This window comes from Leptonychotes weddellii, chromosome 9 (assembly GCF_054177405.1).
Source record: "Leptonychotes weddellii isolate Sample4059 chromosome 9, ASM5417740v2, whole genome shotgun sequence".
Classification (NCBI taxonomy): domain Eukaryota; kingdom Metazoa; phylum Chordata; class Mammalia; order Carnivora; family Phocidae; genus Leptonychotes; species Leptonychotes weddellii.
In genome coordinates this window covers 88,276,872-88,304,096 of record NC_138377.1, presented here as the reverse complement: position 1 = coordinate 88,304,096, position 27,225 = coordinate 88,276,872, and the positions used below count along the sequence as shown (strand labels likewise).

Genomic DNA, 27,225 nt, shown 5'->3' with positions numbered 1-27,225 from the left:
CCCAAGTCAGTCTAAGGCTGCCATGGGAACAAGTCTCGTTCAACCAGGGACACTTAGAAGCTTTACACCGGGACTTCAACATACACAGCTTCCAGGTTCCCTGTGCTTGAGCGCTTGGCACCTACAGACTTCTGTAGGCGGCCCTGACCTGCCTAGGGAGAGAGATGGGGAGCAAGCCCTAGCCGGAGCCAGCCAGGCTCTCCTCCCAGGCCAGGCACAAGCCACAGCTGCGTCCCAGAACCAGCACCCGCAGACCTCGCTGCCCCACACAAGGCAGCTTTACCACACTCTCGACTGGGGGAAGAAAGGAATTTACTGCAAAACTTCTCAGAGCCTGTATGAATCTCAAAGTGAGTTGCAGTGTTTCCCAAATGTATTTGACTAGCTCCTTTCTTGTCAAAAGCAATTAACATGTGTTGAACTAATAGTTTGGGAAGTTGTTGCTATAAGGCACTCATTTATTTTATGGTGTTTTTTTTTTTTTTAAGTTAGTGGTTGGAGACCGAGAATGCATTCCCCGTAGAAAATAATGTTAACTGTGATCAACTGCCCACCAAAAAATAATAACAAATAGTAACCTACGAGGTGGCTGAAATAGGAAAATGCATTCCAACCTTCAACTCTAACAAGGTGTCGCAGGCCCATTTTCGTTTTCCAGCGGTGGTCCTTTAGGACTGACATTCCTGGTCCCACCATGCCTTTGAGACACAGACACATTATGAGGGTTGCTTCTGGTGGCCCTCACCCCAGTGGGCCAGGCGTTCCTGTGTAGGAATGAGAAGATAGTTGAGTAGGTTCTAGAAAGAGAACTGTCATGGTTATCCTCCCATTTTCAATTTTCATGAGTCAATCTTTGTATATTTCAGAAGTTTAGGAATGGGTTAGCAATCACTGAAGCCAAGTTCTAGTTTGTTCCATTTGAGAAAATGGTAGGAAGGTCTTTCCCAAAGCCACAAAGACAATAATTTACATGCTACCCATAACAGCTCAAAAAGAAATTAGTCAAACCAAGCTTCTACTGACCTTGTTCAGTATAGATTGAATAAATAAAAAACACACAGGACACTTTAAGAAAAATTAACAGCTTTATTTTTCCTCAATATACATTTTAGAAAATAGGTCTAAGGAAAGGTTTCATGAAATAGACCAGAGGACTATATACAAAGTGAAGAGCTCCAAATCAGCGAGACCAAGTGCACGGACGGAGCACTCTTCCCCAAGGGCCACAGCAGCCTAGGACCGTCCCATCAGAGGGGAGGCAAGCTCTTGGACAGCTTTTGAGTTCAGCTGAGGAATTGTGCTGATCTTCAGGAGTTTGCTGCTTGCATATTTATTCTTGATGGCCTGCAGAAGTCATCTGTGATTAAGCACACATCAGGACCCCCACCTTCTACTTCACTCCTGGTCTAACTCATAAGTATTTAGGGGCCAGACCCACAATCTCTCCAATTGGTGTGATGATGGCGATTCACTGAAGCCAGCGAGCGCTCTGAGGTCATAATGTGCGACACCTGACAATTTCCTTCCATGCCCAGCACCGGATAAAACCCAGCTGGTAGCACCGGTGAGGGCGGAAGAAATGATGTCAAGGTCCAAGGAGTAGGCTCTCTCTCCTACGTTGCCAGAGGGGTGGGAGGTGGGAGCTGTGTTTATCAGACCTAAGTGCCACCAGGCCATAACAGGTCTGCCAGGACAGGCAGCAACAATGACAACAAAAGCCAAATGGCAACCAGTGCTTAGCAGATCCCAGACAATACCCTCACACTTCCGCAGTGCGCTCAATTATGCGGAAGCTACATGCAAGGAAGCAAAGCAGGTTGTCAGGACACTTGGCACAAATGCCTTGCTCTTTGTCACCAGATCCTTGGTGATATTCGGTGTCACACAAGCACGGGACAGCGCCCAATCCGCTCTGCCTCCACCTCTCAGGTGGGCCACACGGAGACAGGCACCAGGCCCCCAGGAAGCTTTCTGAATGGGCTTCTTGCCCCTCCTTCTTCACCTGCATTCAGGGGCCTTTTGGCCATTGTCCCAGAAGATCCTGGACAGAGGCCCCAAGTCCCCAAGCCTTCCACAGGGCCATTTAAGGGGTTCCAGACGACACGGTGAGCACCTGCCCTGACTGCTGCGTGCCCTCCCCAGGATGCCAGGACGAGTGTGGGTGGAGGCATGGAATGGCTGGCTGACTACACTGGGCCTGGACACGGTTAGCCTAGCTACCTTGTTTTAAAGAGAGTCTGCTTGTGGGGTATATCCGTATGCTCCATCCCCTGCTGTACTAGAAAAGAGTTTGTGCTACAACAGACTCTCACAAATGTCAGTATTACATTTCCATGAAAACGCAAACGCACATACATATGCATACCCTCACTCACAAAACCCGTATTCTAATGCTTTTCACAGTTTAGGAAGGAGTACTTACGATGAATTTTGTTAAGTTTTCGTTAACTTTCACTACATTTTTGGCCATGTGCTGCATGACTTCCAATACTTCATTTTCTGTGTATCCAGTATAATACTGCTGCTTTAAGTTCTGGAACGCAATGCAAAGAGAAGGGGCAAGATAAAGCCTCCACTTCTTTAGAAGAGCATTATCTGATACACGTTGACATCACTTACCACTTATGTAAAAGCTATAAAACGATATTCTTACCTTCTGAAAATACAACAGCAGCCCTAAACACTATCGTGGTCCCAGCAAAACAGCCAGTAAATGCAAGATGACTTTGGCTCTGAGCAAGACTAAATTAAGACGCTGTGCAGCTTCAGCTAAATCAAGTGTCAAAGGTCCCATATTATTAATTTTTAAAGAAGGTTGCACAGGTATAGAAGGTGCTCCAAGTAACAAAGCTTTCACGCTAGCCTCTCTCACCGCACTGAAAGGGGATGGCAAGTGGGACAGAGTAAAAACAAAACCCAACAAAGGAATGACCCCTTCACAGGACTGGCAGAGACCCAGGACTAGCACATCTCACATGTACCCCCCCCACCCCAATCAAAGCCCTACTGGGCAGCGGCTGGTGGGGAGCTCGAGAGCCCAGACACCCATATTGTCAGTCAGGGAAAGAGGTTCAGAATTAAGAAATAAACTGGGCCGCAGGCGGCAAGCTAATCTATGAAATCCAGGCTTCTCTTATTGGGCCCTGTGTAGTTAAGCACTGGAGAACAGAGAATAGAGAAGCCTCTACCCCCAGCCTTCTGACCTAGCCTCCCAGAGAACAAAAATCGAGCAACAGGACAGTTGTTGATTGATAATAAGACCTATCATGTGTGAAGATATGTAACCTGACTTTATTTCAGTTTTGTAATAAAATTCTAAAGGTTAAAATACATCTGTCTCATATGCACAATATGATTGGGAAAATAAATCACAATTTAATCTTAGTCCTAAAATAGTTTAAAGAAAAAAAGGATGAAGCAAGAGCAATCCTGAAATAACACACAACTACTGGCCTTTTGAAATCAATTCCCAGAAAACAGGGAGACCTGCAGTTAATAGGTTTAGAGCCCAAGGAAGGCAGGTCTAAGAGTAAAGTAATTTAGTTAAAATGAGCCCCTGGTATCAGGACCATGTATCGTTCATGTATAAGCAGCCTTGTTGCCTCAAGCTTTTAATTTCAAAAAATTTCCAATCTACAGAAAAACTGAAATATTATAATGAACATCTGTATATCCTTTGTGTAGATTCATCTATTATTAACATTTTTTCCACTTTCCCTCTCATGATGTCTGCAACTAACTCAATTTCAAATGGTTCAGCAAAAATTCTGTATGTATGTATTCATGCACAATTTTTGAACCATTTGAAAATGAGTTGCAGACGCCATGACACATCACTTCTAAATGTTTCAAAAACATCCCCAGGAAGTATTTTCCCATCTAGCCACAAACCATTATCACAGAAAAAACATCAACATTTCCACACTATCATCTAGTACATAGTCTATATTCAAATTTCTCCCATTGTTCCAAAAATATCTTGTACAGATTTTTCTTTTAGATCCAGGTGCAATCAAGGTACCTGCCGTGTATCTGGTCTTTAATTTTTTTTAATTTAAAAACGACTCCTATTTTCTTGGCTTTAAATGACAACTTGTTTGAAGGATCCAGGCCAGTTACTTTTAGAACATTTTAAATCTGCGTGTTTCCTGATGACTGGATTCGTGTCAAACATTTTGGGCAAGAATTTCATAGAGGCGATCCTGTATACGTCCTACTGCACCAGAAGACCCGTCAAGTCAGGTAGCACTACCATTGGTGATGCCAAGATTGATCACCAGGTTAAGGTGGTAACTGCCAGACCTCTCTAGCACAAAGGTACAGTTTTTCTTCAGAATTACTACAGATCTGTGGGGTCATATTTTGAGACCATGTGAATCTTGTTCTCCAAAACAATTTCACCTAATGATAAAGGCATCAGTTGATTCTCGCTTGAATCAGTTATTACATCAGGAGTTACAATCTGATTTCTAACTCTACCATTCTTTCTGCCTTAATTAGCTGGTATTTTACTGATAAAAAAAAAAAGAGCCCCCCTTCCATTCTTTCTTTTGTGTCATTATAAATGCATGGATTTTTAAAAACTGCATTACAATCTATTACTGTCATTATTCTTTTTAAAGCTCAGATTTAGTCAGAACCCTTTCAAGCCAGTTCCTATGTCCTTTTGACGTAGATCTTTGAGAATTTGCTCGGTATCTATTACAAATTGACCTAGGCTCACCTTATACTTCCTCTGCCACGGCCGTGATCTCAGCTGTTTCTCAAAGGAGACCTAGTTCTTAGTGGGTAATGGCATTTAGTATCCAAGATGTAGGCACTGGGTGTGTTCATTGCTACAGGATTATCATTGTTTCCAGGCCCTCTCATTCTTAATTTACTGACAATTTGAAAACAGATTTAATGTTATAGGTGTTTTCCTTTTGTTTGTTTCTTTGTTTTTCTTCAAGATTTTATTTATTTGACAAAGAGAGAGACAGCGAGAGCGGGAACACAAGCAGGGGGAGTGGGAGAGGGAGAAGCAGGCTTCCCACCGAGCAGGGAGCCCGATGCGGGCTCGATCCCAGGACCCTAGGATCATGACCTGAGCTGAAGGCAGACGCACAACGACTGAGCCACCCAGGCACCCCTCCTTTTGTTTTTAATTGTTAACATATATTATCTTTTTATAGTGAAAATTTTAGTTTTTGGTAACACGAATGTTGGTTTTATCCTATAATATTCATAAAAATAGTCTCGCAATTACAATAACAGAACACTACTAACAATACAGCTCCTAAGTAAACTTGAAGTCTGTTACCTCTTTCGGTCCTTTGTTTTGTCTAGCTGCATACCAGTAAGGATGCACAGTCCAAATACTGCCTTCAAAAGTTATTTGAATTAATTCTTCCCTCTGTGTTGTTACCAACTTGATATATAGTGACACTGTTGTTTCTGCTTAATTCCATTTAGGGACTCTCATATTGTTCAATATATGAACACTCATATTGTTCAGAAGTCAAAAAAGTTACGTTATACTGTACACAGTTGATAAAAAGTTACAACCAGAAGTCCTGTTCCCATCCTCAGCCTTCTACCCTGCTCCCACCCAACCCCACAGGTATCATTTTCATTAGTTTCTGGTTTACGTGTAGTTTTTGAAAAATTAGAAAATACATAAGCACACATATACCACTCTCTTATTCCCCTTCTTTCTCATAGAAGATGTCAAATGTATACACTCGTGTAGAGGAAGAGTTCTGCCATGGTGCCCTGGCAATCTCACACGTATCTACATAGGGCCACCCAGGCAAAGGCCTGAACCACAGCTTATCTGTCTTGGCAAAATGCTTTGTGATCCTCCTGGAACACGAGAGGATAGGGGTGTGGGAGGAGTGCTCGCATTCCCTTCTGAATCTCCCCTGAGAGGCTATCATGAGACTTGTTTCTTAACACCTGGTTTCTGATGAGGCTTTTGTTCTGCTGCTCTTGGGGTACATCTACAGACTATAAAGCTATTTAGTGGCAGTCTAGAATTAGCTCGTCCACAAAAGGGTATCCCACGACTCACACTGCAGTCATCTGGTCCCTTTTGTTTCGGCTGTCCTTTTTTGGTGTGTGTGATTGCCGGCAACTCTGGCTACTTGTATGAATCTAAAAGTGGCTCCTTTTACCTTTACTGGCAAAATCAGTCAGGCCTTGGCCTTGCTTTGTCTTAGCTGCTTGATGGCTTGCTTGTTTCACTTAAGCAAAGATCCCAGAAACCTGAGCACATCAGTTGCCGGCGGCCTGGCTCAGGCCTCACAGCTCTAGAGCACACTTGGTGCCATGCTGTGTGTGGTTGCCTCACCTCTGTCTGAAGCGTCCCAAGCAGCCTTCTTTTAGGCCTCTGGATTTTAACCATTGCCTCGAGGATAGTGTGGGGAAAATGCTAAGGCCTTTCATTTCAAGGGGGCCGAAAACAGAACCTAATTTCTTCTTAACCCAACACTTACCCATTTTCCTTGGCGCAGAACCTTCTGGGACAGGCAGGATGCAGCCGCTGCCACCTTTGAAGGGTGATAATGCACCATGTCGTAGTCAATGAGAGTCAGCTCCATCAGATATTTGGCTAAAGTGTGCTGTTCCACATCGACCTATGAAAGAACAGCCGGGGACAGTAAGAAGCACAGCTACTATGACCCTCTTGCAAAATCCTGGGCAAAGGCCTAGGAGCTCAAAGCCACTCGACTCACTGGTCTGCCCAGCAACTACCCTATTCCACAGTATGGTACAAACACAGAGCATGAGGTCTTTTCTCTTAAGAACTGATGAGATATTGGGGCGCCTGGGTGGCTCAGTCGTTAAGCGTCTGCCTTCGGCTCGGGTCATGATCCCAGGGTCCTGGGATCGAGCCCTGCATCGGGCTCCCTGCTCCGCGGGAGGCCTGCTTCTCCCCCTCCCGCTCCCCCTGCTTGTGTTCTCTCTCTCGCTGTATCTCTCTCTGTCAAATAAACAAAATCTTAAAAAAAAAAAAAAAAGAACTGATAAGCATTAGGACCTATCGAAAAGATGTGTCCTATAAATGCCTACGTTTTCCTTTAATTGGATCAACGTTTCCAGGATAAGACAACAAACAGCAAAATCAAGTCTCATATAGAACCGGAGGCACTTACCTCCCCAGCTTTTGATGCCCGCCTTAAGAAATGTAGTGGCAAAGGTCGACCCAACTCAAATTTCAGTTCTTTCAAAATCAGTGTTTCCATCTCTCGGATTTGGGAACTGGTATAAGCATTGTCTGTGATGTAAACGAAGTCTTCAATATTTGGAGAAAACATCTCCTCATATTTGGAAGCCAAAAGCAGAGCTGTAATCCCAACCAGTTGAAGCTTCTTACGAGAAACAGGCTGAACCTAATTGAAGAAGAATGTGTCAGAAGTCCTACCTAGCGAGAGGACTGGGGCTCTGGGTGGAAGGAAGTGAGAGGGAACCACGTCCTGGAGAAGTATACGTCGTCTCTGCTCACACCCATCTTACAAGCACAGATAACATCTGTGTTAATAGCAGGTACCATCAAGGGTTCCTGGCTGGCTCAGTTGGTGGAGCGCGTGACTTTATCTCGGGGTTGTGGGTTCGAGCCCCACATGGGGTAGACAGATTACTTAAAAATAAAATAAAAAAAAAAAAATAGCGGGTACCATCACTACTCCCAGCAGCCATCTGTTATTTGAGTATTCAGTATATGCTGGGCACAGTGCTAAGATGCCAACAATCATCTCATTGAATCCTTGCAAAAATCCTAGGAAGCGAATGTATTTTCCCCTACTTGCAAAGAGATGGCCTGAGAAGAGATTCAGACACTAGCTCCAGATCACTCAATTGCTCAGTAGGGAAGAATTATGCCTGAGAACCAAGCTCCTAGTCTGCTCCAGCCCTGTCATCCTGGCTTGAGTACCTGGGGGCAGCCCCAACATGGCATTCAACATGTCTGCATCAAGATGAGGCCCAGCCAAACAGCAGGATTAAATAATGGATGCCTAGGGATGAGGAAGGGGAGGGTCTCTCAAACACTTCCTTAATCCTTACCAAAAGTACATTCATTATTCAGCATTAAGAATCTCCAAAGAGCCTCTAGAGTCAGGGAAAATCTCAGTTCAGGGTGTGTTTCCCTTAAATTCCCTTTTCTTTTAAAAGAGACTTTGCGGGGCACCTGGGTGGCTCAGTCGTTAAGCGTCTGCCTTCGGCTCAGGTCATGATCCCAGGGTCCTGGGATTGAGCCCCGCATCAGGCTCCCTGCTCAGTGGGAAGCCTGCTTCTCTCTCTCCCACTCCCTCTGCTTGTGTTCCCTCTCTCGCTGTGTCTCTCTGTCAAATAAATTTTTTAAAATCTTAAAAAAATAAAAAAATAAAATAAGAGACTTGGCTTTCCTTGCTTCAACTCTCATTATTGAAAATCTACCCAAAATATAACTGCTCTCCTACCCAGTGAGGAATGTATAATGCAAACCACTGAATCTATGCTTTCTTAGGATTCTGCAGTATCTCAGGGTCATTATTATAATAATCACCATTATTACTGTACTGTTGGGGCAGAATTTGTACCTGAGCTGTATCATAAATGTTGACTTGAAATAAATAAATCCCAATCTGCAGGGCTCCTGACTGGTGTATCACACACGAGTGCTTTCTGTCCGGCGTTTCTTCTAAGTGGTCAGCATTTTGTGTCACCAGGCAATAACTATTTCCATGACCACTCTGCCTCTCAGCTGAATCTCTTACATTCCTCGGCTTCAGACCTCCCATTCTCAGTACACTGCCCACACATACCCCCGACCCCTTTCTTAACAATTCTGCCTCCTCTCTCTTCTACACGGATTCACGCCACAGCTGGCTGGAAACTGCCAAGTTCTCTAGCCAGACTCCTCATTTTTCAGACAAGGAAACCTAACCAAGGATTACCAAACTACAAGCTGCCGGGAAATCGTGGAAGCAGGCCTGGAAAACCAGCACCCGCAGGCACCACAGGCTTCGGGCTGACTTTCAGACCTCCTGCTGGTATGTTTGCTCGGAGGAACGACTGGCCACGCAGTGCCAAGCCCCCGACCCCCCAGCACTTTTCGGCAGGCTGACCTAGCAGAAACACCCAGCAGCGGTCAGCATCACCAGAGGTTGGATACACCTAGCTACTTCTCCCTCTAGCCGCTCAAGTTCCTTGGTTTCTCACCAAGTGGCTTTTGATCTTTTCTTCAGGTATCACCCTTTGGTGTTGCAGAATGCCATTACAGTGAGCCCCCGAAGCCACGCTCACCTGTAAAAATCGGTCCATGATGGCGACGCACATGTACAGAGTCTCCTGAAGCAGCCTAAACTTGAAGTGGACTTGCACCAGCCAGTCCACCAGGATGGCGCGCATGCGTCCGTTTATCTCTCTTCCATCTAAGAAGTGTGGATTTATGGATTGCAGAACCTGTCGGTGGAATTCAAAGTTTTAAAGGCTGACCTCATTTCCTTCCCAGCTGTATGGTAAATGCCGCATTGCTTGCACAACCAAAACACAAAGGCCCACTCACCTCAAGCTGCCGTAGATACTGGTAGATGTCCTTAACATAGTCGCTGCAGAGCTGAGGGTTCTCCCAGTCCTCATGATCAATGTCCTCGATTTTGCAGAGCAAGGCATCAGAGAAAGCTTGGCAGAGATTCTCTTCCTTCATGGAGATATCCTCCTGTGGGGTGGAAGGACCCTACATGAACGAATTAAAGTGCATGCATCACTACCTTGGCAGTAGCCTTAATTGTTAATCAGAGCCAAATACGAGCAGAGTCAACTGGTTTAAAAGTATCATATGCATTTTGAAAATACGTGAAAGCCAAAACAAATTTCAGAGTAAGGTGAATAATTCAAGGTGTAGTAGATGAAGTTTTTAGAGATATACTCCTCTGTTTAAAATTCTCTAATTTCACTCCAAGGGAAAACCTGAGTCCTCACGATGGCCTTGGGGGCTTGCATGATCGGGCTTTGCCCTCTTCCTCTGCTGACCCATCTATTTCTCTCCCCTTGGTTTGCCTCATGGCAGCCTCCCTCACTGCAAGCAGGCTCCCTCTTCCCACAATGCTCTTGCTCTTATCCCTGCACCCCCATGGGCAATTCTCTCACCTTCAAGTTTTGTTTAAATGTTACCTTCTCAATTAGGTCTATCCTGACCCCTGTTTTAGATTACCATCTGTCCCCTATGCCCCCCTCTCCACATGCATCATTTCTCTTACTGTGTTTTTCCCCATAGAACCTGTAACGTTGTAACATACTGTGGAGTTTACTTATATATGATGTATATTATTTTCTGTCTACCTCTGCTAGACTGTCAGCTCTACAGAGCTTATGGAGGTAGCAGAGGTAGAAAATAATATATTTATAAATACATTCATAAATAAATAATACATTTATTTAAACTGATTTTATTCCCTACAGCATCTCAAATGTCTACATCATCCCTGACACATAGTAGGTGCTTAGTAAATATTTACTGAGTGAAAGAAACTTAAACACCTAGGTGCAGAAACTCTTAGAGCTGACAGTTCACTTCAGCTGTAGCCTCTTCTGTGGGTATACAGATTTCCCCTCATAAACTAATTTATTCTGAATTGAGAAACTGGCAACTAAAAAGCAGAAAAGCACATTCCGGCCTATGAATAAAATAGAAGGAAGCAAAGACCGAGCAAGTACACACCCAGTATTTTCTTACGCTGACTGGGTGAGTATTAAAAAAAAAAAAAAAAAAAGGGGGCGCCTGGGTGGCTCAGTCGTTAAGCGTCTGCCTTCGGCTCAGGTCATGGTCCCAGGGTCCTGGGATCGAGCCCCACATCGGGCTCTCTGCTCAACGGGAAGCCTGCTTCTCCCTCTCCCACTCCCCCTGCTTGTGTTCCCTCTCTTGCTGTGTCTCTCTCTGTCAAATAAATAAGTACAATCTTTAAAAAAAAAAAATCATACAAATTAAAAATTTATAAAGTAAGTTAAAACAAGTGTTTAGTAATGAAGTATAAATAACCCATTACTTTTTAAAAGAATAAGAGGTACTTCTCGAAGTAAAACCTAACAAGCCTGCTAGGCTATAAAGAGTATGTATTAAAGAAATAAAATATAGAAAGAGAGAAGGCTGTATAATAAACAATTTTAATGGACATTGAAGCTCAGTGATGATAGTTTCCAGGCTTAAGGAAGGATGAAACAACAGCAGCAAAATATATATAGCAATTCAAAACCCATCCTTCCCTCCTACATCAGTTCTCAAACTGAGGGAGGGCCAACTGAGCATGAGTCATGCAGGTATACGTGCCATTTATTCAAGAACTTTCAAACCTCAAGGGACTAGAATGAATAAGAGCTACTTGGGGCACCAGGGAGAAACCTAGATAAGGTTACCAGAGAGGGTAAGACCTCAAGGAAAATGAGTGGGCAAAAGGTACGCAAGTACAAAGTCCCAGAGGAAGCCAAGAAACAAAGAAACGAAGTCTGGGAAGTGCACGTTGATTTGGGATGGCAGGAGCTAGTGCATGACGTGTGAGAAGATGGGCTGGAAAGGTGAGCGAGAACCCGGCTAAGGAGTTTACATTTTACCAAAAGGGAAGTGAATCCACTGAAGGAACTGATCAAGAGCGGCAAGAATCAGAGGCGCCTGGCTGGCTCAGTTGGTACAGCGAGCAACTCTTGATCTCGGGATTGTGGGTTCGAGCCCCATGTGGGGTGTAGAGATTACTTAGAATCTTTTTATTTTTTTTTTAAAGATTTTATTTATTTATTTGACAGAGAGAGACACAGCAAGAGAGGGAACACAAGCAGGGGGAGTGGGAGAGGGAGAAGCAGGCTTCCCGCGGAGCAGGGAGCCCGATGCGGGGCTCGATCCCAGGACCCTGGGATCATGACCTGAGCCGAAGGCAGACGTTCAACGACTGAGCCACCCAGGCGCCCCAAAAATAGAATCTTTTTAAAAAAAGAGTGACTAGAATCAGATGTATATTTTAATGAGCACATACAGCTAGGTTAAGTTCAAGGATAAGCATCATCAGTGTCCCCGGGAAATGCAGTCAGTAGTGGGAAGCCTGTTTAAGGAGGCAGAGGTTACGGTCATGTGCTATGCGTGCTGCCTGAGCAGCTTGAAATGCTTACCCGTGTCTATCCAGAGGTACGCCTGAGGTTAGCCATAGCCCGAAGCTATCAGGAGAACACATGGGTCATTGCTCTGGCCCTTATTTTACAATTTCTTAAAAGCATTCCTCTTGGGCTCCAACATAATTTAATTATTATAAAATCCTTCCTGAGATCCCACTGTCTGTGCAGGTAGTAGCCTAAGCCCTTCGGGCCCACTGTGTAATACTCTGTCCAGTGTCTGTTGCATGCAAAGCTAAAAGTTTTCTCAGCTAGTTAACCATCACAAACTTGTGGATGACAAAGTGGTCTGAGAATAAAAACCTTCCAATTAGATTAATGAATGAGTTCTGTCAGTTGTCAGAGACAAGTGAAAAGTCATATCAGAAACAATAAATGTGAGTTTTTGCTGAGCTTCAGAAGCTCCAGTTTGGTAAGGAGCAGGGCGGGGTCTGAGCTGAGTTTGGTGAGAGAATGTACTACTATTAATATGCAAACATGTAGGTGTTTGTGCAAGTTTTTGGTAACCAGAGTTCCTTTATTTACCAGATTTATAATAAACAATGTCAATTAAGTGCAACAAGAAAGGACTCCCAGAAAAACTGTTGTTTCCAATTAGACAGTTCATGATGTGTAGCAGTTAAGTGTGTACTTGCGCAAACATAGGCACACACAATTACAGAAAGGCAAAATCATTTACTGGAATAGCTTTAGGGAATACAGTGAAATGGAATTTGGAGGGTAAGGAGAGTAGTAAAAATAAACTGACTTTCTATTCTATGTACTTGATATATTTCTGTAGTATTTTGCTTTGTTATGACTGGGTTTCTTGTGTGATTAAAAATAAAAGGCACTCTTTTTAAAAAAAAAAAAACGTGAAAAGTTGTGCTTACTTCCCCTTTATACATAGTTTTTGTATTAGGGATAGTTAACCATAAAACATCCTCGTGGTTGAATGACTACTGTAGAGGCATTTTTAGGCAACAGGCTTGAGCAGTGGAACTTGGGGCCCACAGCGACCACCGAGCTGAATGCCAACAGGCTCATTAAGCAAACCACCTGGAAGAGCCGTAGGCACAGATTCCGAAGATTACCAGAAACGGGAAAATTCCATACATTCCCATCCTCCCTCGTTCCACCCTGTACCTGTGGCCCCTCATCACCCCCTTCTTGCAGACAGTCTCTCCATTGCTGTCTGGCCCACAGCTCCCTGGTCAGTAACCATCGCTCTCTTTTGTTCTGCCGTGGGTGAATCCTTTCACCACCCACACCGCTGGCCCCCACCCAATTGGCACCCCACATTTGGTGGCCCCCCATCTGATCAGAGAGTCCCACAACTGTCACTGCATTTAGTGTTTAGATTAAATCTCTAAATCTAAAACTTCATCTGAATTTCTAGCTCTGACTCCCAGCACCTCTCCGAAGTGTGCATCTCTCTCTGCCACAGCCTATTAGAACGCGTGCTCGGGCATTTCTGCACTTGGCTGGGGGCTCCTTGAGGACAGAGTGGGTGGCTCATTCACCTGATTTCTCCAGTGCCCAGCAAACCAGGGGGCTAGGAAAAAACCTTCTCCTTCCTTTCACATACAACTCAGTGTTTGCCAAAGCCTCACTGGTCAGCAAAAAAATAAATAACAACAAAAACACTGGTTCCTCTAAAAATGGCAGGATAATCCGCTTCTGTAAACACCTGTGAATGGCTGAAACCCTTTCAAGTTCTCAGCCAGAGCCCTTTGTGATTCAGCTGCAAACTCTGGTTTTGCAGAGTATAGTAATGGATTTGGCTGGGAACATCTGCTTTCATGAGCACATGGCTTATAAATTTTCCAGGGCTCACTGCTGCTAGAACCCTGTGCTCAACGGGCATTGCCACATCCCCAGGGACCAGCTATAAAGGAGCAGCAATGACTGCAGATAGAGCAGATGACAAAGTAAAAGCCAGATGGCTGACCAGATCCAGGCAAGCAGAGGGGCTCGTCTGCCAGGAGGAGGAGCTCCCCCTAAACTGGGCACTTAATGATCTCTTCTGTACTATGTTTCTCAGAGAAAAGTGTATTTGAATTGGAAGTAATTATTGTTCATTAATCCCTGATGTCTTCTAAAACTAGCAGCACATTTCAGCCACGGAAGTGATACTTATATGAATGGAGTTACAGGTCCATCATTCTTTATCTGAAACACAGTGGCCTCAAATTTGTCAGGAAGCTAAGGCAAAAGGAGTCACCAAGGAAAGGTAGAGTAATTCAGAAAGAGTGGAGATGCAGAAGTCACAGGAGGACATTTCTCCTTTGTTTTGTTCATAACATTTTTTGTTGTTTTTCTTTTTAGAAAAGTAATATGTACCTAAGGTGAAAAAAATCTGAAAAATTTTTATTTTTTTAAAGATTTTATTTGTTTATTTGACATAGACAGACAGCGAGAGAGGGAACACAAGCAGGGGGAGTGGGAGAGGGAGAAGCAGGCCTCCCGCGGAGCAGGGAGCCTGATGCGGGGTTTGATCCCAGGACCCCGGGATCATGACCTGAACCAAAGGCAGACACCTAAAGATTGAGCCACCCAGGTGCCCCAAAATCTGGGTGGCTCAGTCGGTTAAGCATCCAACTCTTGATTTCGGCCAGGTCATGATCTCAGGGTTGTGAGATCAAGCTCCGTGATGGGCATGGAACCTGCTTAAGATTCTCTCTCCCTCTGCCCCTCTCCCCATCAAAAAAAAAACACACTTTGCACACATTTAAAAGCAAATCTGGGGCACCTGGGTGGCTCAGTCAGTTAAGCATCCAACTCTTGATTTTGGCTCAGGTTGTGATCTCAGGGTCATGAGATCAAACTCTGCACTGGATACGAAGCCTGCGTAAGATTCTCTCTCTCCCTGTCTACCCCTCCCACCCCGTCCCTGGCCTCCCTGCCCCCCACATGCACGCACTCTCTCTCTCTCTGGAAAATAAATTTTTAAAAAAAAGGAAATCTGGGGTTGTACTGCATTCTATTGTGTTATAAGCTGATTTTTCTACTAATGTAACATACATTTTGACATCTTTAAATATTCTACCAAAACATGATATTAATGGTCCATGTATTTTCATTAAATGGATTTAAGCTGCTCTGGTAATTCCACCACTGGGTATCTACCCAAAGAAGACGAAAACACTAATTTGAGAAGATATATGCTCCCCTGTGTTTACTGCAACATTATTTACAATAGCCAAGATATGGAAGCAACCCAAGCATCCATCCACAGATGAATATAAAGAAGATACGGTATATATACAATGGAATATTACTCAGCCCCTAAAAAAGAATGAAATCTTGCCATTTGCAACAACGTGATTTGATCTAGAGGGTCTAATGCTAAGTGAGACAAATACCATATGATTTCACTCATATGCGGATTTTAAGAAACAAAACAAATGAACAAAGGAAAAAAGAAAAGACAGGGGTACCTGGCTGGCTCAGTCAGAAAAGCATGTGACTCTTGATTTCAGGGTTGTGAGTTTGAGTCCCATGTTGGGTGTAGAGATTTCATACATAAACAAACTTAAAAAAAAAAAAAGGAAAGAAAAGGAAAAAAGAGACAAACCAAGCCAACCAAACCAAACCGGCTCTTAAATATAGAAAAAAAACTGGTGGTTGCCATAGGGGAGTTGGGTAGAGGGAACGGGTGAACTAGGTGAAGGGGATTAAGAGTATACTTATCATGGTGAGCAATGAGTCATGTATAGGGTTGTTGAATCACTATATTGTACACCTGAAACTAATGTAATACTGTATGTTAATTATACTTGAACTTAAACAGATAGATTTAACCAATCTTCTAATATTTCTCTATTACATAAGAGATATTCATTACAGCACTATTTAAAAATCCTTGGTGTGCCTCTAATAATTTTCTTAGGATAAAAACAGATTTACTGGGTATGGAGAATAACCTTTTGAAAGACACTGCCAAATCGCCTTCCAGACATGTGGGAGGAACCACATTCAAACAGTCACCCGTATCAAATGCTACATAATGGTTAAGAGGTCAAAGCTGAAAAGCTGCTTTGGTTTGGCATTTAGGCACTAGAAACCTCCAAGGAAAGGCCTATGAAAGTAAGGTCGATCTTTAGGATTTGTTCTGGCTTTTGTTCTTGATTTGACGCGCTCTGTCCTGCCTTAGGAAAAGCAACATGCTTGCAACCATCACCTGCAAGCAGAAGGCTCCCATGTCTGCCCCCCTCCTTCAGATGCTGAGGGCATATTTCTGAGTGCCTTTCCCCATGGAGGTTTCTCTGTTACCTCAACAAATCTAAAGCCAAATGAGGTGCCTTCCCCAGAACTACCTCCCTTCCCTGACTTTCCCATTTCTTTACTAACTTATTGCATAAATGGTTTCTTAAATACTCAAGTGCTTGCTTAAGGCTCTTATTCTTCCTCTGCAAACAACACAGCCAAGAATTCCTTCTAAATATAGGACGATGTCCCTGGAACCAGTTGGTATACCCCAACACATTCCATGTGGTTTCTTAGCACCCTGTAGGTAGTGGTATGTGGGTGAGTGCTTAGGGGAGATCCAGGCTAGTTCAAGACCCTCATCAGCTCTTGCGTGACAATTGCAATGCCTCCTCATTTAGGTCCCTCCCATGGCCAGCCTACACTGCTTTCATCATTTCCCACCTCCTCAAAACTTTCCACAGGTTTATCACTGCCTGATGGGATAAAATCCAAATTCCAAGGCCTTCAAATCCAACTGCAACCTTTTCCCCAACTTTATGTTTTGCTTATTCCCACAAACCTTCTGACCCAGCTTAGATGTGCTGACTCCTTAGCCCAAGGACAAGATCATAGGTCTCTTTCTGCTTTGGTGTCTTGATTCCTACTGTGCTTTGTTCCCCCCAAAAAAGTGTTCTTTCCTATCAGCATCTCTCTATCCTTAAAATTCCCACTGATTCCATGAAGTTTCCCCTGACCACTCCATCCCTTAGTGTTCTCTCCCTCCTGTAGAAACACTTTCTGAAGGATGGTGCTTCCATCTACCCTAGACATTTGAAGCTCAATCATCCATTGTCCAGGGGCATCTGGCATCATTCCCTGGGACTACTAATTTAATTTCAGGTGCATGTGCCCCTTCTGGATAAGTCTCCTCAAGGCAAGATATCTCTTTAACAGCCTTAACACTACCCGATGGGCATAGTAAGTGCTCAATATATATATTTCTTGAATATATCCAATGTATTATTTTGAAAAATTTTAAACAAGTTATAGACATGTTATTAATGTATATTATAGAGAGAAAGAGAGAGAGAGAGAGAGCACCCAAGTCGGGCGCTGGAAAGAGCAAAGCAGTGATTGTTGTATTCTCAGCACCTACAACAGCGCCTGTCCTATAGTAATTACAGGCCAATGGGTCCATTAGCATTCTAACTCCAACTGAGTTAACCAGTCACAGAGACCACAATTTATCAACACAAAATTTTGGTATTACCTTATTCCTATATGATGAGTACGAGTCTCAGAACTGTGAGATTTCACAGCCTCATGGGCAAGCTCATTCTTATAATGGATTATAAAACTGACCAAATTTCACTTTGAGATCACTAAATTTATTTGACTATCAAGGTAATTAACTTTGTTATTCAAGGTCAAAACATTATAGTAAGTACCATCACTAAAAGGATGTGTATGTTCAATTTGTACACAAATTCAAAGTACAGCTCTAGTTATGAATGTTCTTCAAAAGTTGCAGTGATTGGGGCGCCTGGGTGGCTCAGCTGGTTAAGCGTCTGCCTTCGGCTCAGGTCATGATCCCAGGGCCCTGGGATTGAGCCCCGCATTGGGCTCCCTGCTCAGTGGGGAGTCTGCTTCTCCTTCTCTCTCTCCTGCCACTCTCCCTGTTCATGCTCTCTCTCTCTCTCAAATAAACAAATAAAATCTTTAAAAAAAAAAACAAGTTGCAGTGATGATAAAGGCACCCTCTCAGTCTAGCCAAAAACCAGCTACTTCGTACGTTTGTAAAGAGAGAACATCCTACCTTTGGAGCCAACACTTCCATCTGTACTGGTTTCACAGAAGCAGTAGGTTTCAGTTGTTTGTTGACATTTGTTTTGGTGGGTTGAACAGGTATTTTGGTGTTCTGAGCTTTCTACAAGGAAAAAGAAACATAAATAGGGCAAGATAGTGTTGCTTCTCAGAGTTATACACAATCAGCCTAGTGTGAACATGGACAGTCCTCATGGCTGTTACCTTAGCTACTTGTGTAGCTCTGGTTGTAACTCTATTTCCAATTTCTTCTAAAACTGCCCGTCTGATTGTCACATGACTCTTAGCTTTAGAATTAACTCCAGTGTCAGCATTCTCCAAATCAGTGGACACCTTAAAAAAAAAAGAGAGAGAGAGAAAGTTAATGATGAATTGAGACAACTTATAATACTTTGCTAATGTCAGATATCCAAATGCAGAATTTGGAAAATGTAAATATGCGGAGATCAATTTGTGAGAGGGAAAAGATACATTTTTTTAGGAAGACTAAAAATGCTATTTGTGATTGATCACGTCACTTGAAATTAGGCAAATCACTTATCCACCTTATCTGTAAAATAAATAATCCCTTTAAGAGGTTTCAAGATAAGTGATTATTTCTTATATAGCACCCACTTGTTAAAGATCCCTGTATACCAAATTAATCTATTTAAAAATCTTTCTTTAGAGTAGCTTGGTTAAGAGTCCTACTCTTGATTTCAGCTCAGGTCATGTTCTCAGGGTCGTGAGATCCAGCCCCCCACCTCGGGCTCTGCGCTAGGCATGAAGCCTGCTTAAGATTCTCTCTCTCCCTCTCCCTCTGCCCCTCCCCAACCACATGTGCAAGCTCTCACTATAATAAAAACTTTAGGGAGATTAATAACAAGTACAATTAAAACATTATTAAAAAGCCATAATAGGTCCAGATGTTTAAAACCTAAACTAGCTTTGATTCTCACGCCATTCTACAAATAAGAAGTGCTCCTATAGACATGATCTTTAGAGATACTGCCTTTTAAAATGAGGTTGCCATAGCACGGACTCTTTTATATTAAGGATACTTAGAAAGGAAATTGTTTTCACAGGTAAAATAGTTTTACTTTCAAATTCAGAGAAAGTTGAAATGGTATGGAATAAAAAATCATTAGTTGACCTTAACATACTTTTGACAGAATGTGCTTAGAAACAAAACTTTCTAGAAAAAGCAATTCATACAAAAAAGTTTATTTTATTGTAGAGGTGATAAACATTTCATGAGAAAAAAAAAGCAGAATGTACTATCCCTGAGAATTTGAGTCCTAATCTTAAAAATCTCCCAACAGGGGGTTTGAATGGATCTACAAGGATAGACAGAGGGGGCAGGAGAAAACTCAAGCCTTCCCTGAATAGAAAGAATTTGACAATGAAAGAACTTTATGGGACAGATTAGACAAAAATTACTTGTCAGTTCAACTTAGATCCACAAAAGGATAGGAATTAAATACTGAATGTATTCAACTTATTAGGATTCTCAAAAGCACACTGTTCAATTTTTTCCAGCAGTAATTGCCAATTTTTAAAAAGTGTTTGAAATTTTAATGCTTATGGGTCGAAGTCTGGTAATCTAAGTTTAAATCCATCTGGAGGGGAAAACTGGCAGCTTTTAACTAGGCTTACAGTCAGGAGGATGGAACTCAGGTGTGTCAGGGCCCTCCATTTTCCAGCAAAGGAAAAGTAGACGCAGATACAATTCAAGCCCACAGAAAAAAAAACATTCAAAACACCATTAACACTTGCATTTTTGCAAAGATGAAACAAATGAATCTGGAACCTTCTGTTTACATTTGTACCAAATTATATGCAAAATCTTTATTACACTTGATTAAAGAAATTAATTTTTTAAAATGATAGACGCATAAGTTAGTGAACTTAACCTGGAAGACTTCGAGCGCAGAAATAAATAGGAAACTTAACACAAAATGAAATGTGAAAAATCCGAAAAACAGCCATGACTGTTGCCTGATCAAACATTCAAAACAGTTGACCACCTAGTTTCTTCCAGTCCTTCTCCCCATCCCCCATCCCTTAGCTGGCAAGGAGTTTGAGAACAGAGGAAGGAAATTACAACAACCTCTATTTAGATAGCACTCTAACAACAAAGAGCACTCGGAGATCGCTCACTGAGTACCAAGTCCAGTGCTGGAGAGGCTCACTTGACAGGTGCCACCTCCGAGGCGCTTTCCTACGCTTTCCTCACTCCTACATTTCCCTCACCCCTGGACTGGCCAGGGCGGAAACGGGGAACCCAGAGCGGATCCGAGGAGGGGAGAGGTTGGCAAAGAGGACAGGCCGCAGGCTGGGGCGCAGGGGAAGCAGGCAGGAGGGGAGAGCGGCGCCCGTTGGGACGAAGAAGTCCTGCGCAGGAGAGAGAGGAGGCTAGAGGCGGGTGACCGGGCTGCGCGGCCGAAGAGCCTGGCCGGTGTGGGGGGTCTGCCGGGCCCACTCACCGTCGGGCGTCGGAGCAGCGCCATGTGGGAAGGGGCAGGCAAGAATGCCAGCCCGGCCCAGGGAGGGACGCGGACCGGAGAGGGAGGACACCAACTTCCGCGGCGCCGTTAGCTCCACACTCCGGCCCGCACCGCTTAAGACCTTCGCAATGTCGCCTTGTTACAGGATTCAAATATCGCGCCGCTCGCGCCCCCATTGGGCGGTCTTACGTACGGCGCGCTCTTCCTATTGGCTAGGCAGGAGGCATTCCCGCAGGCGGATTGGCTGAATTTTCAAGACCCGTTCGGTTGTCAGGACAACTGGATATTTTTTCCGCCTACTGTCTTTTTTTTTTTTCCTCCTTTCTTTTTAAATCTCGGCCTCTTAGATCAACAAAAATGAAATGTCTCACTGAGGACTCAGACGTAGGACGCCTTCTCTGAATTTTGAGTAGGTCTCACCTAAGAATGTCTCTCTACGTTTGTACTAGCTGGGCGGAAGTTCGTTCTAGGAAACACCTTGGAAATGCCATTTCTGACCTTTATTCCTCTTCCGGAAATTTCGAGTTGGAGTCTACGTTGGGTTGGCCTGAGTGGGGGAGTAGACGCCTCTGGGCGGTTCAGGGTCAGCACTGTTAGGTGGTTGAGACTCAAACGTGTGCTAAAAGAGTGGGAATTGTGGCATTTGCTCAAAAGCTAAGACTCCCAGGGAGAGGAAAATAAAAAGGTAAATGATTTGTGTGGTTCGTGATTCATGTAAGCTCTCCATTGTATGACCGGCACCTAGCGCATTTTTCGGTATGTATTATTGTCGGTATTCAATAAATATTCGTCGAATAAATGACCCTATGACGTGTAGAAGATTTTAAAATGAGAAAGAGGGTGTAATCCAGCCTTGGGCAGAAGGGTGGGAGACCGGAAAAGAGGAAAGGAAAAAGGGAGAGGAAAGGTCCAACGCCCACAGTAGAGGTAGTGGAATGACAACTGATAGCAGCCTCCGTCCAAGAATTTGAGCAAGGTTTCTGTTCTACCACTTTTTACCACTGTTACTGGGGTACTAATGAGGCTTGAATGAAGTTAAGTAATCTGAATTAAATTCTGCCCTTGCCCTTGCATCTGACGTTTCTAAACCTGTGCTCGCTTCGGCAGCACATATACTGACGTTTCTAAACCTGTTTCCTCTTTTGTAAAACCCGAATAATTGCAGCTGCTCTGTGGCATGGAAAGATCTTAGTGTATCCATTGACTGATTACTGAAAATTAGGTATCCAGTGAAAAAGTCTGAGGAAGGAAAAATAGACGTTTAGTGCCCCGAAGTTGTGAGTAAAATTATATTTTTATTTGTTATAATATTGTGATTTCAAAAGCTAGAACTATGAAAGTAACAATCCTCACCCATTCATAGGGCTTTGTAAACAGGAATGCTGTGAATGGCAAAGTGCTTTTACTAACTGACTTGACATTGTCAACATTGAATAATCCATATTAGACAGATTGTATTTTCATTAAAAATGGAAATAATATCTTTGTATCCTTCACTGCAACTAACCTGGAACTTTACAAATAAACTTTTTGATTCAACCTTTTGCTTAATGCATTGTAGTCCATATATATTTTTTTCTTTTTTTTTTTAAGCAATCTCTACACCCAGTGTGAGGCTTGAACTTGGGTCCTGGAGATCAAGAGTCACAAGCTCTACTGACTGAGCCAGCTAGGCCTCTTGGTTCTATTTCCTGTTCCCTCCTGTCTCAGGTAACATTTATTGATCACACTTCCTATATACTAATTTCCATAAACTTTATTGTTGAATCCTCATAACAATCTTTATAAAATAGGTAGTATTATCCCAAATATTTTGTCATTTTTTATTGAGGTGTAATTGACATACAACATTAGTTTCAGATATACAACATTAGATATTTGTATATATTGCAAAATGATCACAACAATAAGTCTAGTTAACATCCATCATGTATTATCCCAACTTGACAGATGAAGAAACTAGGGTTCAGAACAGTTAAATGTCTTGGCTACAATCATTGTGCTTCTGAGTTTCAAAGCTAGGATTTGTACTCTAGTTTGATTCCAAAACCTGTGCTCTTTCCACTATATTTACCATTGTCACTCTATTTACATTTGGCAGAAAGAGTGGGAAAACTTCGAAACAGTCATTGAAGGAAATCAAATATTAAATTAACCAAAAATAAATTTCTTAAAAGCCAATGACCCTTTACAGTATGGTAAAATTCCACATGATCAATTTAATTTCTTAGTCAAGTACTGTTTTGAAAAGGTGTACATATGAACTCTAGTTGATATAGGGTGAAAGGAGATGTTTGCAGACAGAGGGAGCACCCCAAGCAAAAGCACGGACCACCAGTACTGGCATGGCTGGAGACAAGGTGAATGGCTTGGCTTGGCAGGAGGTACTGGGCTTCAAGGTAGCTGTTGCCTAGTGTCTTCCAACACCATGAAAGGGAGTCAGAGACAGAGATTCTGAGATTCTCACACAAATGTTTAGTTCCTGGAATGCCAGATGGGAACTCTTCTTTCCTGACACCAAAATTCCCCAGTTTGGGGTAGGGACTTTCAGTCTTGGCTATCAGGACTGTTCTGAATGGTCAAAGATTTGCTTGCTGTTTGTCAGACCCTCCTCGCTTCCAATTTCTTATTCAGGTACATACTCACCTTTTCTCCTGGCCTTGGGATTCTTTTTCTCAGATTTCCAGGACCTTCCCCCATTAAGGATACTTCACAGATAGCCACTGTTGCAGAACTGAAGAACTTCAGGCAGCAAAAATTGCTTTAGGTCAGTTCGAGGCTGGAAACCTAACAGCCCTTCCAGAAGTCCCAAAGGCAGGCCACTAGGACCATCTGAAGCTTAACCCAGGGGCTACTTAATTTGAACAAATGCACTAGAATGTAAGCTCCATGAGGGCAGGGATATTTGTTTTGTGCACTATTCTATCTCTAGTGCCTAGAATAAATAAGGTGCTTATTTATTGTTGAATTTTTATTAGGACTCATTTGGGTTACCTACTAATATATAAGACAAGTCCAAAAGCTCAGCTCACGTTCATGGTTTCTACATCCTTGAAGAATGCTTTTCCACTTCCATTCTTGGTGAGTTTCAGCTGCCATTATTCCAGACCATAGGGCATCAAGGGCCTGGTTTAATTTATATATCATCATAATCTATATAATATATAATTTATATATCATCTCTGAATGAGATAATAGACAAATTATCATTTTTCACCAGAAGATTTTTATCAGAACCCAGCAATCTTCCTAATATACTACCATGTTCTCTCCCTCAGTTGCCCTTACCCATTTCTCTTACCCACCCCCATCCATTTCTGCCTACCTCTTTCTGATTTCTTCTTTTCTCTCAACTAGCTAGAAGACAAAATATATTTGCTATATTAACATTAAAATGTCATTTTGTGCAAGGCACTGCAGGGAACAGAGAAGAATAAAGTATGAACCATGCCCTCAAGTTCAAAACAATGAGGGGGAGACATATAGGAACAAAATTATTATAAGAGGGAGAACCTAAAAAAAACTGAGCACAAAGGAGAAGACTAATTCTGGGTAGATGAAGGAAGCCTTACTAAAAAGGAAACATTTGAGCTGAGCTTTGAAAAAAGGGTTAGAATTTAGCAGGCTGGGATGGCACAGGTGTTCAAGAAGTGGGAGCAATGGGGGAAAAATCTGTGGAAAAACCAGAAGTAATCTCACACATTTGGATCATAGAAATGGTAAAGCTACAAAAGATCCAGAAAACGAGGAATCATGGAACATTTTTAAGAAGGAAAATGACTTGGTCAAGCTTTGTTTTCAAAAGCTGACCCACTGGGCAGCATGAAGAATGGATTATAGTGGATTGGAAAGCTAAAGGTTTCCCAGGTGAGATGTAACAAAAATTTGACTTGGATGAGTGTGAAAAATGAAAAATGGAAGCAGGTATGAGAGGCAATTTTGGAGGAATGACAGAACCTTCACAAATACCTGAACGTGATGATGGAAAATAATTGTAAAGTAACGAACGTAAAAGTTTTGGGTGGTTACATTAAAATTTTCTCTCAAAAGTTATGCAAAACAAGTTATAAATAAAAATAGTAATTTCCATCGCTAATTTCTTTGGGAGGGGGAAAGGTAGGTCAGTCATTTTTCTTACAAAAAGAAAGCCTTTTCCTCTGCCTTGCTTGCATCCATCTTGACATCTTTCACCTTAACCAACAGGTCAACATTATCTATCCCATGCAGGTAACCAGGTAACCTATTACTGGCTGAACAGGGTGCATGGGTATGTCCCAGTCTAGGGCCTGTAATCTTGCTCAGAAGCAAGACGACCCAGAGAGGTAGAAACAAACACCTTTCTAGTGACTCCATGGGCCTCCACTCAAAATGATTCTTTAAAATCTGGACCCGAATGGGGAAGGACCAAAGGGAGAGGAAGAGGAAGAGAATCTCAAGCAGATTCCCCACTGAGCATGGAGCCTGATGGGATGGCGGGGGGGGGGGGGTGTCAATCACACGACCCTGAGATCATGACCTGAGCTGAAACCAAGAGTCAGTCGCCCAACTGACTGAGCCACCCAGGCACACCCTTTGTTTTTAAATAAACTTAATGCCTTCTATAAGCAAGGCATTGCTACTTAGATGGGAAAAAAGGCATAAAAACTGGGTCCCTGCCCTCATGGTGTTTAAAATATAGAGATAAGGTACATGAAAGGATGAAAATATTATTAACTCATCCTTAGAAAGTGAAAAGGTACAGGTTCTGTTGAGGATAACAAATCATTGACTCAAGAGTTGTAAAATTATGCTGTTCAATTATTTATGCATTTCCTATTCTCTATTACAACATAAATATTGTGAGGAACTCTAATTTTTGTATTATATCCTATCAGCTTTGGTAGAATACTGAGGAGCTGCAGAATGGAGTGTCCCAGTTGGAATATCAAGTTGACTTTTCAGTAACAGCCCCAATCCTGGACTAACCTGCTCCTGGGGGTGTGCAGGCCTACTTAGACATGAGAACCAATCCCCATCTCACATAGATGGTAGAGTGAAGACTGTGTCTCATTTCCCTTCAGTTTGTAATCCATTTCCAATTCCTTTTTTTTTAAAGATCTTTAAAGTAATCTCTACACCCAACATGGGGCTCGAACTCATGACACTGAGATCAAGAGTTGCATGCTTCACCAACTAAGCCAGCCAGGTGACCCTCCATTCTTATTCCTTCTATTTGCACACCCATCCTAGGAAACCTGTGCTCCCTTAGAAAATACACCATTCTGGAGTAATAATTATTTATAGGTATCATACTTTGAGGAACATTAATAAACTAGAAGTATCCAGAAAATGGTGACAAGAAGAGCTAAGATGCTTAAGATCCACGTTAAACAAAGTCAAGGGTACGAAGGATATTTCACTTGGGGAAGACCTAAAAAATTCAAGATAGCTGTCCGTTTATCTGAAGAGTTAGCATATAGGAAGACACCAGATTTATTTTTGCATTGCTCTAGAATGTAGAAGTTATAGGAACATCTACTAAAAATAATAATAATAATAATAAAGAATAACTGTAACTGTTTATAAAAGAAATGTGCTTCTTCAATAGGTAGTGACCTCATCATCACTGGAAGAATATAACCAGAGCATGATAATTGCTTTAGTTAGGAGTCAAGAGAGAGAGGGAGAGAGAGAGAGAGAGGAGGGGAAAGAAAGGAGTGGAGGGAAGGAAGAGAGAGAAGGAAAGGAAAGGAAAGGAAAAGGAAAGGGAAAAGGAAAAGGAAAGGACAGGAAAAGAGAAAGGAAAGGAAGAAGGATAGGTTATATGGTATTGGCTCACATGGTCACATGACTAGATAGATACACAGATGGATAAATTATATGATATTGGCTTACACAATTATGGAAGCTGACAAGTCCTACAGTCCAGTCTGTAAGCTAGAGACCCAGGAAAGCCATTAGTATAGTTCCAAATCCAAAGGCCGGCAAGCTAGAGACCCAGGAAAAGCCCATGGCTCAGTTTGAGTCTAAAGACAAGAGAAAAATGAATCAGGGAATTTTCCCTTAATCATGGGGTGCAGGGGGAGGCATGGAAGGTGAGGTTTTTTGGTTTTTGTTTTTTTAAAGATTTTATTTGACACAGAGAGAGAGATAACGAGAGAGCACAAGCAGGAGGAGCAGCAGGCAGAGGGAGAGGGAGAAGCAGGCTTCCCACTGAGCAGTGAGCCCGATGGGGGGCTTGATCCCAGAACCCTAAGATCATGACCTGAGCTGAAGGCAGATGCTTAACTGACTGAGCCATGCAGGCGCCCCAAGGTTTTTGTTTTTTTTTTTTAAATTCAGGCCTTCAACTGATTGGACAGGGCCCACTCACATTAGGGAGGGCAATCTGCTTTACACAATCTACAGATATTCAAATGTTAATCTCATCTAGAACCACTCCGACAAACACACCCAGAATAATGTTTGACCAAGTGTTTGGGCACTCCATGGTGCATCCATGGTGCAGTCAAGTTGACACACAAAGCTAACCACCATAATAATCATCTATCAAGAATCCTGCAGAAAGAATTTCTAAATTACAGAAATACGTAGCTATCTCCATCCCATAGGTTTATTTTAAGAATTTATTTATTTATTTGACAGAGAG

General features: G+C 42.7%; 1 protein-coding gene across 3 annotated transcripts; it reads right to left on the bottom strand.

Annotated features, from left to right (window-relative positions):
- Positions 1–461: 461 nt before the first annotated feature.
- On the bottom strand, positions 462–20,738 carry CCNB2 (cyclin B2). 3 transcript variants are annotated; one of them, XM_081831172.1, is made up of 9 exons: positions 20,577–20,738; positions 18,316–18,444; positions 18,104–18,214; positions 9,527–9,697; positions 9,265–9,423; positions 7,134–7,370; positions 6,474–6,614; positions 2,423–2,533; positions 462–764 (listed from the first exon to the last, which is right to left on the bottom strand). In XM_081831172.1, exons 1-9 carry the CDS (start codon positions 20,598–20,600, stop codon positions 717–719), a joined length of 1,131 nt encoding a protein of 376 aa, XP_081687298.1. In that variant the 5' UTR covers positions 20,601–20,738; the 3' UTR covers positions 462–716. The 3 variants fall into 3 exon arrangements, with proteins under 3 accessions (XP_081687298.1, XP_081687296.1, XP_081687297.1); XM_081831170.1 differs by lacking the exon at positions 462–764 and adding an exon at positions 1,073–1,344; XM_081831171.1 differs by lacking the exon at positions 462–764 and adding an exon at positions 1,073–1,344 and having other exon boundaries at positions 9,527–9,679.
- Positions 20,739–27,225: the final 6,487 nt, after the last annotated feature.

Coding starts and splice junctions, on each gene's coding strand:
- CCNB2 (XM_081831170.1), bottom strand. CDS start 20,600: ATGGCGCTGCTCCGACGCCCGACG. Junction 18,215..18,315: donor GAGCTACACAAGTAGCTAAG/GTAACAGCCATG, acceptor TTTTCCTTGTAG/AAAGCTCAGAACACCAAAAT. Junction 9,424..9,526: donor AGTATCTACGGCAGCTTGAG/GTGAGTGGGCCT, acceptor TTCCACCGACAG/GTTCTGCAATCCATAAATCC.